This window comes from Peromyscus maniculatus, chromosome 7 (assembly GCF_049852395.1).
Source record: "Peromyscus maniculatus bairdii isolate BWxNUB_F1_BW_parent chromosome 7, HU_Pman_BW_mat_3.1, whole genome shotgun sequence".
In the NCBI taxonomy this organism is placed as follows: Eukaryota; Metazoa; Chordata; class Mammalia; order Rodentia; family Cricetidae; genus Peromyscus; species Peromyscus maniculatus.
The window spans coordinates 36,515,788-36,530,221 of NC_134858.1; the positions used below are offsets into that span (position 1 = coordinate 36,515,788).

Here is a 14,434-nt window from a genome sequence, read left to right on the forward strand (position 1 = left end):
CTCTCATGCTCTACCATATTATAGTATATGTAAGTTTATTGTTAATTTACAAATTGATTGTAAATATGCTATAAATAATTAAATTATTCAACAATAAGTCAATAAAGAAACATTATGATTAAAAAGAAATGCCCAAAGCAATAGAGGCACTGAACATACATAACATTGGCCTAGAACTTTTTCTTCCTCTCCCCCTTCCTTCCTTCTTTCCTTCCTTCTTTTCTTCCTTTCACTCAAGAAAATAGGCAGAATTTTCTGACACTCATTTTTTACTCCAGAATAACATTATACTTATGGAAATATTGACAATAATATTAAGACATCACCTAAAGACATGGTACCCTGTCTTTACTCCTGCTGCCATCTCCACACCACACTCATCAAAGCTAAGCATCCATGAGTCAGTACATCTCTCAATACTAGAGAAGCTTTTTTTGCAGCAGATGTTGATGCACACTGAGACCAACAGTACATGGGTTATAGAAAGTAAGTGATTGCTCTCTTGCTCAGCCCTAAATAGAATAACCATAGTAAAAGCCCCTCCAAATGCTCAGGTATCACATCAAAAGAGAAAATAGAGTGAAAGAGCCAGATGTGGCAAATGACTACAAGAAAACAGCATTTGAAGGGGATTTGTATATATGAAATCATAGAGATTGTGGCAGCATGTATAAAATCTGCACAAGCTCAAGTCATACAATATCCCAGCACTGGTGGAGGGTTCACAGAATCCCACCCCTAGCTAGGAGCTATTGTATTAATAGCTCTTTAAAGTCAGCCATCCTTCTGTGGATGGTCCACAAACAAGAGTAAGTAAGTGAGTAACACAAAATGAGCTTAATGAGTTTTTAAAACTGAATGAGGCCTCAACATGAAGTGAGTATGGGATAGGGAGGTGGATTGAGAGGAGATGAGAGAGGAGAATTAATATTATACAAAGACAATGTATGAAATTATCAACTAATTAACAAAATATCTTTAAAAACCCAAACAGCCAATCTTAATCTTATTGTTTATTATTGCTATTTATACCCTATGCTTTATTTAGCTTCTTAATTTTTTTTCCATAGACATTTTTGTTCTTTGGAATTCCATCCTAGTTATCTAACTGAAGTTAGTTTCCATGGCATCTTGGCCTCCTGTCTACTGTCTAGATTTCAGTTATTTATAGTAGTTACAGAAATTTCAACTTGTATCCTTATGAAAACAACCCTTTCAACTATTCTATAAATTAAAGTTATTATTATGTACCTTATTTTATCTTTAATCCTACAATTGATACTCATTTCCAACTTTACTTACATCAACATGTTCATTTCTAACGCATTCACTGTGGTTATATCTTAAAGTGTCACAAAATAGTAAGAAATTATATGAGTAACAACTTTTTGTATTTCTGTGTCTCTGTGTGTATGTGCACTAATGTATGGATGCCCAAGGAGGCCAGAAGAGGGCATGAGATTTGTTGGAGCTAGAGTGACAGGCAGTTGTGTGATACCTGACAAGTGAACACAGGTCTTCTCCAAGAGCAGTAATGTGGTCTTAACTGCTGAGCCATTGATCCAGCTCTTAGGTAGCAACACTTAAGAATAATTACAAATCATTATCTTTTTCTCCAACTCTTAATAAAAATGAAAAAAAAAAGACTAAATCAATGTTTTCTAGGATTTCAGAAACTATTATCCAATTGGAAATATTTGTAAAAACCTCCTACAACCACATCTCTAGGCCTTGGATTCTAAGCCCTAACTTGATCGTTGTTACAACTTCAATGAAAAAGAAAGAATTGTACTTATGGGAATTAATAAGAGTGTTATAAAAGCGATAATAAAGGAAACTTTAATTGTTCTTGCCTCACAGCAGCTCATCCCTTGTGGAAAGAAACCTTGAGAGAATTTCCTTTTACATATATTTTTAATAAAAACTCACTATGAAACGCTATGTGACAATAACATCATTCAGGTAAGTGCCTTGGGAAGCCATGGGGGCAATCAGGACGAAGAATTTGTATGAGCATGTGAAATACTCAGAATTAGAGATTTGCCTTCTGACCCCTTAAAAATGTTATTTTTGCTTTGGATTATCACTAAAATGAAGAGCGATTTCATATAAGAGAACTGGGCCTATCATTCACATTTCACAGTGAAACAGGTCTCTAATTAAAGAAAAAGTTAGCATGCACGTGTTGCATTTCTCTTCACACCATTCTAGCTCAGAATTTTAGAGGATCACCATGAACTCTAGAACACAGATACTGTCAGAATTTCTTCACACTGGCAGTGATCACTCATATTACTCAATAATACATAAAAGACAGGAAGGACCTGACCATTTTCATCTTCCTATCTATACTTATTCCATTTGTATGAGTTTTGATGTTAGCAAAATTGCATTTAAAGTAGCATGCAATAAATCTAATACTGATTTGTTACTGGTTGTACAGATACTAGGTGCAGGTTACATTTATATGAGCACTTTTGTGGGTAATTTCAATTTACAAAACACAGTTATTAAATACACATACAAATCACTGTGGTTCATGCAATGCTGTTTAACTTGTGTGTCTATTGTTTTTGTCATGTTGACTCCCTTGTTTCTTTTAATAAATCTTTTGAAATGGTTAACTTACTTACCTTACTATTCCTATGAATCCATACTTTAACCCAAAATGTGGTTATAATACTTATCACTGAAAATTGTGCAGACCTAGGTTACTTCTGCTAATACTTCTAGCCTTGGTTTCCATTTAAAAGCACCCACTGGACCCATTCTGGGCCAGACTACAGCAACCATGCTCCTGTGGACCTGCCATCATAGTGTGTTGATGGTCTGTCTCCCCTTCCCCTTCTGTATTAGAGCATTTTGAGGAGCAAATGTCACTGATATATTTTTACCCTGAATTCTCACAACAGCATTTCTGCTTATCACCATTAAATGGTTTTAGTGACAGTTTGCATTCACATCCAAGTAATACCTTCTTGAAACATTAACTTTAGTTAGGTGTTCAGTATCGTAGCCTCACAATATCACAATAATTTTGTGAGTGATATCAGCTAAGTTACTGAGAAAGTCTATTTTCAAGACAAGCTGAAATATAAATTCATACAGAATAATAACTCACATTTTCTAACCCTAGGACACAATTTGTTTCCTGGGTTTGTATAACTAGGAAGTACTGTTTTCTATTTTTGTGGATAAATATAACTGTGCAATGTGCAGAAAATGACTAAGGAGATTTAGCAAACACTTTAGATAATGCAGAACAATTTAAATGTATTACTGTGATAACCTAGCAAGACTACAGTGAAACAAAGATTCTGGATATGCCTTAGGAGTCTCATGTTTCCTTGCATTCTTGAAAAATAACACATTTATTTTCCTAAGGAAACCTTATTTGAAATGACATGGAGAAACTTGGAGGACACCATGCAAAGTGAAACAATACAGTAGGAAGAAGAAGAAGAAGAAGAAGAAGAAGAAGAAGAAGAAGAAGAAGAAGAAGAAGAAGAAGAAGAAGAAGAAGAAGAAGAAGAAGAAGAAGAAGAAATGCTGAGTTATTTTACATATATAGGGTAAGCATAAAAAGTCAAACCCAAAGCAAAGAACATAAAATTGATTCCCAGAGTAAGGGGTGGGACACATAGGGAGGATTTGTGCAATTACTACTAATTCTTACTAATTTTACATGAATAAAGTATGATGCTTGTGCTTCTTAGTAAGGCATTACACTTAGAACTTAAGGTAGATTTCCTCTTAATAAGCATTCTAAACACATTTAAAGAAAGCAAGCAGCCAGACAGTGGTGGTGCACCTTTAATTCCAGCACTTAGGAGATGTAGGCAGGTAGATCTCTGTGAGTTCAAGACCAGACTTATCTACAGAGCAAGTTCCAGGACAGCCAAGGCTACACAGAGAAACCCTGTCTTGAAAAATCAAAAAATGAAAGAAAGAATGCATGCAAAATTTGGTCTAAAACTTCTGGTAGAGGATACATATATGATTACCTAGATTGTGGTAACAGTATTGTCAGATTGGGATGTGCATGAACTGATTAAATTATGTATATTAAATAGTCATTGTTCGATATATGTCATTTCTACTCAGTAGCACTATTAAGATATATACAAATAAAACTTCATTTCATTAAATCATTTAAGTATTTTGCTGACGACCTATTCTTCTCTAACACTCATCAGACAAGATTAGACTAATCAACTAATTCAGGGGAGGTTGGTTCTCTGGCAAGTTCAAAGGCATGCATCTAGACAGATGGCATTAGCAGAACAGAATACAAAGCTGCAGGACAGGACTCAGAGATTTTGTCAGAAACAGATTCGGGTAGGATTAGTTAACTGCTGTGAGTCAGGCCCCCTAACTGCTGTCAAAGCCACAAAGACTTTGCAAGAGATAATGCAGATCTTGTGATGAGGACTAGTGTTTCCTGAGACAGTTTGTGAGGCCAGGGTGGCAGAAAAAGCACTCATCTGGCTGGTGAAACACTCAGACTTGTATAACGGTATGTGTTGTATGCTGACTAACACAGCGCCATAATGATGTGTGTTGATCTGTTGTACGCTGATTAGCATAGTTCCCCATTCAAAAACAGACACTAGGTAATGATCAGGAATTCGTTTGTCTCCAGTCCCTGGATGCTTGGAAGTCCAATGTCAGAGGATACCTCGTGTTATGGTAAACAAGGAAGGACAAAGGGTATACACACTAGAACACTAGAGTCCAAGCTCATTCTTATGTTAGGCGCCCATACATGTGACAACTAGCTTACTTTCACCTTACTTTCCCACAGCACTTGGCAGACAGCTCTTTCTGTCTGTATCAACTGCTCTATTCTTGACACTGTAAATTGGGTCCTCCAATATGTGGCCACCCATACCTGGTTCATTTCACTTAGAATGCGTCAGACTCACAGTGTGACAACTCTCATGACCTCAGGCTTTACTGAGTGCCCCATTTTATGGTCAAAGTACACCATACCTGTCCATTCAACCATTGGTATCATAAGCACTTTTCTATCAACTCATATACAAAATTTCATGTTGAAATATTTTCAGTTCTTGAGGGTATGTATCTATCACTGAAACTGTTAAGTACATGTTAACCTAACAGCTTTTTACTTTTAAAGCAGTGCTGTTTTCTAAATACTGTATATCATTTTAAAATTCCAGAAGAAATGTGTGAGAATGATATTTTTTCCACTCCCTTAACAATACTTACTGTCTTTTTATTTTAACTTTTCCAATTGGTATGAAATGATTTTTTTTTATGGTTTTGATTTGAAGTTCCTTAACCAGTGATAACAGAGAGATTTTCAGGTGATTATTGGCCATGTGTGCATCCACAATGGAAGAATGACTATTTGCATTCTTCTGACCATTATAAATTGCATTACTTGTCATTTAATAGTTATGTTGTGTGAGTTATTTATGTACAGTACCTATAATTTCTTCATATATATTCCTTGAACTTTTTTCTCATTCTGTGTGTCATCTTTTCAAGTTATATGTTATGTCTTTTAAAGTATCTTTTAATTTTTAATAATGCTCAGCTTACTAACTTTGTTTGATTGTCTTTGCTTTGGCATCTTACATAAGAACGATTATCAACTCCAAGCTTGCAAAGATTTAGTCTTGTGGTTTATTATTATTGTTGTTGTTGTTGTTGTTATAGCTTTGGCTCTTACGTTTATTCCAGTACCCATTTTAAATTAATTTTCTTGATTCAAAGGAGTTATCTAATTATTACAGTAGTATATGTTGAAAAAATTACTATCCCTCCTGAAATGTTATAAAATCTTTATACGTAATGCTTTTTTTCATAGATGTTTATTTTGAGAATATTAATTTCATTTCATAGTGTACCTACTATTAAGTCAATATGATACCATCTTGATATTGTAACACTTAAACAATTTCCAATAGGAAATAGTAAGATCTCCCACATTATTCCTGTCTTTCAAATTTACTCTGATTTTACTCCTGGGCTCCATACATTCTCTAGGCAATCTATTGCCATGTGTCAGTATCTACAATAACAGAATTGTGATTTCACAGCTATTGCACTGAGTTTATATGACATTTTAAAACTGTATTTTCCATTTTTACAATGCTGAATCTTTGAATTCCAATTACATAGCTCTTTAATTCCTCCCAACTTCTTATGGTTCTAAGTACAATGTCTTACATTTCTGTCACTCATTCTTGAGAATTTTACAAGATTATATATTTTAAATAAGTTTTATGATTCTTGAGTTTTCTTATTGATCTTTTCTTCCACAGCCTCACTGACTTTATATACAAATTTAATAGGTACATGATTGGGTTAAAATTTTCTGTATAGAACATTGTTATTCACAAGAAGACACAACTTCACATTTGCTTGCCTATAAAAGATTTTTCTTTTTATTTGAATGATTAATTGACAAAATTAAACCTCTGATTAAAACCAGGTGGTGGTGGCACATGCCCTTAATCCCAGCCCTTGGGAGGCAGAGGGAGGTGAATCTGTGAGTTCAAGGCCAACCTGGCCTACAGAGTGAGTTCCAGGACTTCCAGGGCTGTTACATAAATAAACCCTGTCTTGAAAAAAAATAAATAAACAACTCTGATTCAATACTGAATGAAAGTGCAAGGAATTTTTATTTTACTTGTATTTACTTAAGTTACCATAGGAGACTTCCAGTATTATTGTTGGAGTCTCTTATGGATGATATACATATTTGAATATGAAATCTTCATATAGAGAGTAGATGAGCTTATTATGAGTAAGGTATGTAGAGTCCGGTGTTGATACAAATGTAAACTATTTTTATATTCCTGTTTAAGATAATTTGTATATTGATACAAATACAGAACTCTATTTGCTATAATGTACATATATTTCTATTCTTATTTGAAACATTTTTATATTGATACAAATGTAAATTTATACCTGTCATACTGTATGTATGTTCTACTTCTGTTTAGGATATTCGGTATATTGATATATATTTAAGATTATTGTCATATTGCATATTGCACTATACATTCCTACCTCTGTTATAAATATCTTGTGTATTGTCACAATTTTGAAGTCATCGTCCTTACTGTACATTTGCTTATAGACTATTTACCTTGTTTACATGAAGCCTTAGTCCTTAGGTTATTTTGGTAGATAAGACTTATAGATTTATAGTCACCTATGCTTGTCATCTCTATAGTTACATTAGTTAGGTTATCCAGATTTACAGACACATAGGTCGAAGGGACAGGTAATCTTAAAACACTTCGTAGACCTAGAGAATATGGCATTTAAATAACTTAGAATTCTGTTGATGTGAGACACAATTGCTCCTGGGAGCACCAATTTGATCCCAAGACAATGTTGGGCTTCTAAGACATTTCCAGTTGGAAGTTTGTCTTCTTGGCACAAAATGGCCTATTGGGAAAAGAACTGTCCTTGCCTCAACTGCTGACAATATGAATGCTGTCCTTCTGGACAAGCAGGACACAAGGAAAAGTGACTTCTGAAATCTGCCAAGACAGGGTAAGATGGTCTTTCAGAATTCCTGCTTCTGAAAATGGTCTGTCAGATACTCTAGGCCTGTAGCCAATTTGAATGCACCAGCAATGCTGAGAAACATTAGGTGATTGTCCAGGCTGCCAGCTATCTCTGTCTACTCTTGCAAGATTCCCGAAAGTTGCTTGCATCCATCTTCCATTTCTCAGGTACCATTATATTCCTTCTCAGGTCTTTGATGGGATTGAAGACTAGCAGTTATAGTTACCACTTAGTACACACACACACACACACACACACACACACACACACACACACACACACATATATGTACACATTTATATATATGATCTTAGAACATATTAAGTATTAGATATTAGATTCAGATTCTTTAGGATAAGACACCTTTTGGAATGATTTTTGTAATGTGCCATTTACCTACACCTAAACTTCTCTGGATTTTAGTATGTGTTTCTTGCTAGATTGTTCGCAATGGTTGTAGTTCCATCTTATCCTCATTACTCCTGGACAATATTTGATAACCATTCCTTTGTATATAATCTTGTATTAGGTTAGAACCTTCTTATTTAGACAAAAGGGAAAGATGTAGTGGGTAGCCATTCCAGCTTTGATCTAGAAGTTCCAACCCCCATTGAGGCTTTGGTAACTATCAACACCTACAAGGCAAATCCAGATGTGCCAGCTCTCTTGGTTCCTGGACCCTGAGCACTGGAGGTAGACCGAGCAGGGTTCTCCAAAGAACACCACTGTACTGCACTACACCTTTCCCAGACCCTGTAAACTATCCCTTCACTTGTAAGTTACCCCATAAAAAAAAAAACCTCCCTTTTAACTACATGGAGTGGCCTTAATAATTTCACCAATAGTCCAGAGGAAGCAAAATCAAAGTAATCATACCTATTCTTCAGGTATTTGGGACCAAGTACAAGCATACTGTTGTGCAATAGAACACAGATGAATGTACATGGCTTAGGTCTACCTGTTATTTGTTTGCATGTTCCATATTTTAGGTGATCATAATTATTTTTTTGCTAACTAACATATACAAGTTATTGTTAGAGAACTGAAATACCTGTCCCAAAAGACTTAAATTCTATATTACACTTCAATATATGGAAAGACAATAAATATCTAACTCCTATTTCTTTTCACTTCTTAAATAGAACTCTCAGGAAGAAATGGCAGAAGGCAATCAGTCCACAGTGACTGAGTTCATCCTTGCTGGGTTAACAGACAAACCAGAGCTGCAGCTGCCCCTGTTCCTCCTCTTCCTTGGAATCTACCTGGTCACAGTGCTGGGGAACCTGGGCATGATCATCCTGATCCTGCTCAGCTCCCACCTGCACACCCCCATGTACTTCTTCCTCAGCAGTCTCTCCTTCATTGACTTCTGTTATTCCACTATCATTACCCCCAAAATGCTGGTGAACTTTGTGGCAAAGAAGAATGTCATCTCCTATGAGGAATGTATGACTCAGCTCTACTTCTTCATAGCCTTTGTTATATCTGAGTGTCACATGTTGGCTGCCATGGCCTATGACCGCTATGTTGCCATTTGTAACCCCTTGCTCTACAATGTCACTATGTCTTATCAAGTCTGCTCCTGGATGGTAGGTGGGGTGTACAGCATGGGCTTTATCGGTGCAGCAGTTCATACTCTCTGCATGCTAAGAGTGGTTTTCTGTAAGTCTAATATAATAAACCATTATTTCTGTGATCTTTTCCCATTGATGGAGATTGCCTGCTCTAGTACTTTTGTCAATGAAGTAGTACTTCTATGCCTCAGTGCTTTCAACATCTTTATTCCAACCTTGACCATCCTGGGTTCATACATCTTTATCATTGCTAGCATCCTCCGTATCAAATCCACTGAGGGCAGATTCAAAGCCTTCAGCACTTGTAGCTCCCACTTCTCTGCTGTTGCTGTCTTCTTTGGTTCCCTGGCATTCATGTACCTGCAGCCCTTCTCAGTCAGCTCCAAAGATAAAGGCAAAGTGTCTTCTGTGTTCTATACTACTGTTGTGCCCATGCTGAATCCTATGATCTACAGCCTAAGGAACAGGGATGTCAAACTTGCTCTAAATAAGTTATTTCAAAAAAAGAAGTTCTGTGTGTAAAGAAATATTCACCATAGCAAAAATATACTATATCTACGAGTTTCGTTTAGGAAAAATTGCAGAGACAACAATGTGTGTCCAACCATGAGAGTACTGTTAGTATGTGATTGTTTTGGTAGAAAAAAAAGGGGATATTCAGGGAGTAATGGATTTATAACTTCTTACACATTGAAAAGACAATTCTTGAATGTTCCATAGTGCACCTATAGAGAGTAACCTGTAAACCCTACAAAAATATTTTCAATCCATCAAAGCATTTTATGATTCATTTTGCTTTATATGTATAAAATGTGTTGTTTTAACAAAGATTACTTAACTTACTTGGTGAACAAATACATTTGGTCATGTCTTTTTATGTTTTCAATATCTTGATTATCTGAAATTTTTCAATGACGTGTACTCCCCAACCACTAAAAGTTTGGTCTCTGAAATAAATAATTTTAACAAAAACAAAAGCTTGATATTTAAGTCTTATTAACTGTGCAGATCTATATTAGAGCATATGGGGAAATAAAGGTACGTAATTTTTCTTGTTGAGAATTAAATAATATGATAGTGTGACCATTTGTAATTCACATTACAAACATAGCTGCATAAATTGACACATATCTGTCCAGGTTCCTCAATACAGGTTTTGTGCTATGGTAAGTAAATGGCCAACACAAAACAAACTCAATAGTGTTTTTGGAGCTCTTTGTCTCATATTGCTTTGTTTAGGGTTTTTTTGTTTTGTTTTGTTTTGTTTTGTTTTGTTTTGTTTTTTTTCTTACTGGTCTTTTGCTTGTATATTATGGTTCCCTATTTTGTTTTAATGGGGGTTTTGTGTGGATATATGTGTGTCTGCACAAAATGTTTCTCTCCTGCTGTGCTTTTTCCTTTTTTGTTTGTTTGTTTTGTTTTGTTCTGGTTTGTTTGTTTAATTTGACTGTTGGTTTCCTAAACTTGGAGAGAAAGAAGCATGGGGAGGTGGGGAGGATCCGGGGGAGGTGATGAGGAAGAGCAAACCCTGATCAGAATATATGGTATGAAACAAATTATTTTTCAATAAAAATCTGCTTTTCTGATAATTTAACACTAATTTCCCAATGACAAACAGAGAGTTATTTTTCAACCCACATTATAAAATCTTATATTCATGAAGAACATCCTCTTTCAAATGCAAACTTTGGGTTATTTATCAATATGAGTAAGTTAGAACATTGCTTTCTAACTAATGACAAGTAGTGCTCAAACTCCAAAACTGTCCAAGAAAACAAACAAAACTTTCTTCTAATAAATTCCTCTGTCTGTCTGTCTGTCTGTCTGTCTCTCTCTCTCTCCATACACACACACACACACACACACACACACACACACACACACACACACACACACACACACACCAGTTCCTTGAGAATTTTGTACAACTTGTGCATCATACCCCCCATACTCTTACCAAATCCACTTCCTTTCCTACACACCCAATTCGTATCGTTTTATTTGTTTTAAAATGCATCCAAAGCAAATTGTGTTGTTTGACTATTCTCTTGGAGCATGGTCCACTCACCAGGGCCTACACTCTTAGAGATAACTGACTCTCTCCCAGAAGCTATCAATTCCCAATAGCTCCTCAGATAGGGGTGGAACTTCATCCCCACTTCCGCTGTCTATGGTGCCGTTTGGTCTGGCCTGGCCTTGCATGGGTTTTATGCGTGTTGTTACAACCACAACTGCCCTGCTATATGCAGAAGATAAAGTCTGTAGTCATTTACCACCTCTGGCTCTTCCACTTTTTATTTCCCATCTTCTGCAAGGATTTCTGAGAGAGGGTTTGAGTGTGTTTTATATGTTCCACTGAGAGCTGAGCAGTCTCTTCTTCTCACACCTTCGACAGTTGTGGGTCTCTGCTTTAATCAGTATCTACTACATAGAGAAGATTCTCTGTTGAGAGTTGAAAGCTGATTTAAACTTTTGGTGTAATAATAACTCAATTAGAGCTGCTTTAATACTATGTCAATGTAGCAGATCTCCCTCAGAGCCAAGAATCTGTCTAGTTATAGGTTCTTAGCCTGATAATGGGGCCAGGCATAAGTTTCACTTTGTGGTATGATTGTTATATCCAACAGGAAAGTGGTTCATTATGCCCATGATGTTCATGCTACTCTTCCTTCAATGAGTATATCTTGACAGACCAGACAGGAACCACAGGATTTATAGCTGGGAAAGAATGATTATTACATTTCTCCTCTAGCAGCATAACACCTTCTAGCACTATGAAAGCTATCCAGTATAAATGAAGTTTTCAGTTGAGTATCAGCTTGATACCTCTATTTTCTATGATTCAAATGTGTGGTATATTCAGCAACAGGGACATATTATCAAGCTCTAGAAGGAAACCAAGAGAACTGGAAATCCTTTAATGTTTGAAGGTCTTTGGGAACTGACTGGGTAACAATTCCAAAAGAAGAAACTTATTCTTGGCACTGGGATTTTTGTTTGTTAGCCTGTGATGTATAATAGAGTCATTGTGCCCCATTATAGATTAACTCCATTATAATTAATACATGCATATGTGAAAGCTTATACAGTAGTAGGTAGGTTTCTTTGTTAATAGTTAAAATTATATTTAGTCATTTTATTTTTTCTATAAGTGTATTGCTTTTATGTTCATATGTATACCACACATATGCTTGGTGTCCATGGAAGTCAGATCCCCTCAAACTAGAGTTATGGGAGGTTGTGAATTCTAGGAATCAAATCTGGTTCCTCTGCAAGAGTAACAAATGTTCTAAAACACTGAGCCATCTCTCCATCCCCAAAGTCTCCTACCCCTATTTAACACTAACAATTCCCTTATTCCCCTTCAGTTTTAAACAACTAACTTCCATGTCCCCTCCATGGCCCCTTAGAAATTCCCTGATCTCTATGGGTATTCTAAATGAAACACGTATATCTGAAGATTCAAAGCTAACATCCGCAAATGAGAAAAAAAAATATAAAACACATTTGCCTTTCTGGATGTGGGTTATTGCACTCAGAATTTTACCTGAGAATGTTATAATTTAGTTTTTCTTTGCAACTGAATAATATTTCATTGTGTAAATATACTTCATTTTCATTATTCATCTGTTGATGGACATCTAGGCTGTTTCCAATTTCTGGCTATTAGGAATAGAGTAGCGATAAGCAAGTAATTTTATAGTAGGATATGAAATCCTATGGGTATATGCCTAAGAGTGGTATAGCCAGATCATGTGGTGGATCTATTTCTGGCTTTAGGAAGAACTTCCACATTGAATGCCATAGTGGCACAACAGCTTGAACTCCCACCAGCAGTGAATAAGTGTTGCATGCCAGCATTTTTTGTCAGTTTTTTCTTCACCTAATCTTTGTGACTGGGGTAAGATGAAATCTCAAAGGAGTTTTCGTTTGTATTTCTTTGGTGGCTTGAACATTTTAAAAAATATTTCCCAGTCATTTTTATTTCATCTTTTGAGATATTTAATTCTGAGCCCATTTTTAAAATTGGGTTGATTTAAGTTTAATTTATTGAGTTTTTTGCATGTTCTAAATACTAATCATCTGTCAGATGTTAGGATGTTTCCTATTCTGTGGGCTTCTTCCAAACTAGATTCACAGTACCCTTTGTTGTACATAAGCTTTTTGGTATCAAATATCCCTTTCATTAATTTTTTACCTTAGTGCCTGCACTATCAGGGTCCTGCTCAAAAAATCCTTTCCTGTGTCAGTGAGTTCAAGCATACTCCCTACTTTCTTCTCTATCCAGGTTATCATTTCTAACACTGAGTTCCTTGATCCATTTAGAGTTGTATTTTGTATAGGAAGAGATTAGAATAGAGTTTCATACTTCTACATACAGCAATCCAGTTTGACTAGGACAATTTGTTAAAGATACTAACTTCTCTCTAATACATAATGTCCTTTTTTGTCAAAAATCAGGTGGCTATGTAATTGTGTATTTAATGGGGTCATCAATTCTATACATTGAATAACTGTTTTTATGTCAGTGCCATGCTGTTTGTATTACTATATTTCTGTAATATAACTTAAAATCCGGCATGGAAATACCTACTGCAACTTTTTATTGCTCAGATTTGTTTTGGCTAGCCTGTTTTGTATTTCCACATAAAACTTAAGATTATTTTTAAGTTTTTATGAATAACTGCTTTGCAATTTTAATAGAGATTATGTTGAATCTATAGATTGTCTTTGGTAGGATGGCATTTTCACAATATTAATCATGCCAACCTGTGAGTATGGAAGGTCTTTTCATGTGGTGGTATCTTCTTCAATCTCTTTCTTCAGTGTCTCAAAGGTTTCATTGTACAAGTTTTTAATTTCCTTGGTTAGATTTATTCTAAAATTTGTTATTATTGAAGCTATTAAGAATGGCATTGTGAGCCAGGTGGTGGTGGCGCACACCTTTTAATCCCAGCACTTGGGAGGCAGAGCCAGGTAGATCTCCGTGAGTTCAAGGCCAGCCTTGGCTACCAAGTGAGTTCCAGGAAAGGTGCAAAGCTACACAGAGAAACTCTGTCTCAGAAAAAAAAAAACTGCATTGTGTTCTTGATTTCTTTCTTAGTAAGTTTTTCACTTGTACATAAGAAAGCTATTCTTTCCTTGTTCTTGTTAATATTGTATCCTGTACTGAATGCATTTATCAACTAGCAGTTTTCTGGTTGCATCTTTAGAGTGTTTTTTGTATAAAACCATATTCTTCTCTGAGCTGTCTCAGTGTGGTCCTCTGAGCCCCATGACAGCATGTACTACAACTTACAGCGACT

General features: G+C 35.7%; 1 protein-coding gene across 2 annotated transcripts in view; it reads left to right on the forward strand.

The window, feature by feature from the left end:
- The window catches only part of LOC102918524 (olfactory receptor 8G50), a 118,934-nt gene extending 108,842 nt beyond the window's left edge, over positions 1-10,092 (forward strand). For both annotated transcript variants that reach the window (XM_076576054.1, XM_006992580.3), the window contains 3 exons: positions 1,861-1,962; positions 3,385-3,572; positions 8,697-10,092. In XM_076576054.1, coding sequence (XP_076432169.1) covers positions 8,712-9,650 — 939 coding nt within the window. In that variant the 5' untranslated portion in view covers positions 1,861-1,962; positions 3,385-3,572; positions 8,697-8,711 and the 3' untranslated portion in view covers positions 9,651-10,092. The remainder of the gene's footprint in view (positions 1-1,860; positions 1,963-3,384; positions 3,573-8,696) is intronic.
- Positions 10,093-14,434: the final 4,342 nt, after the last annotated feature.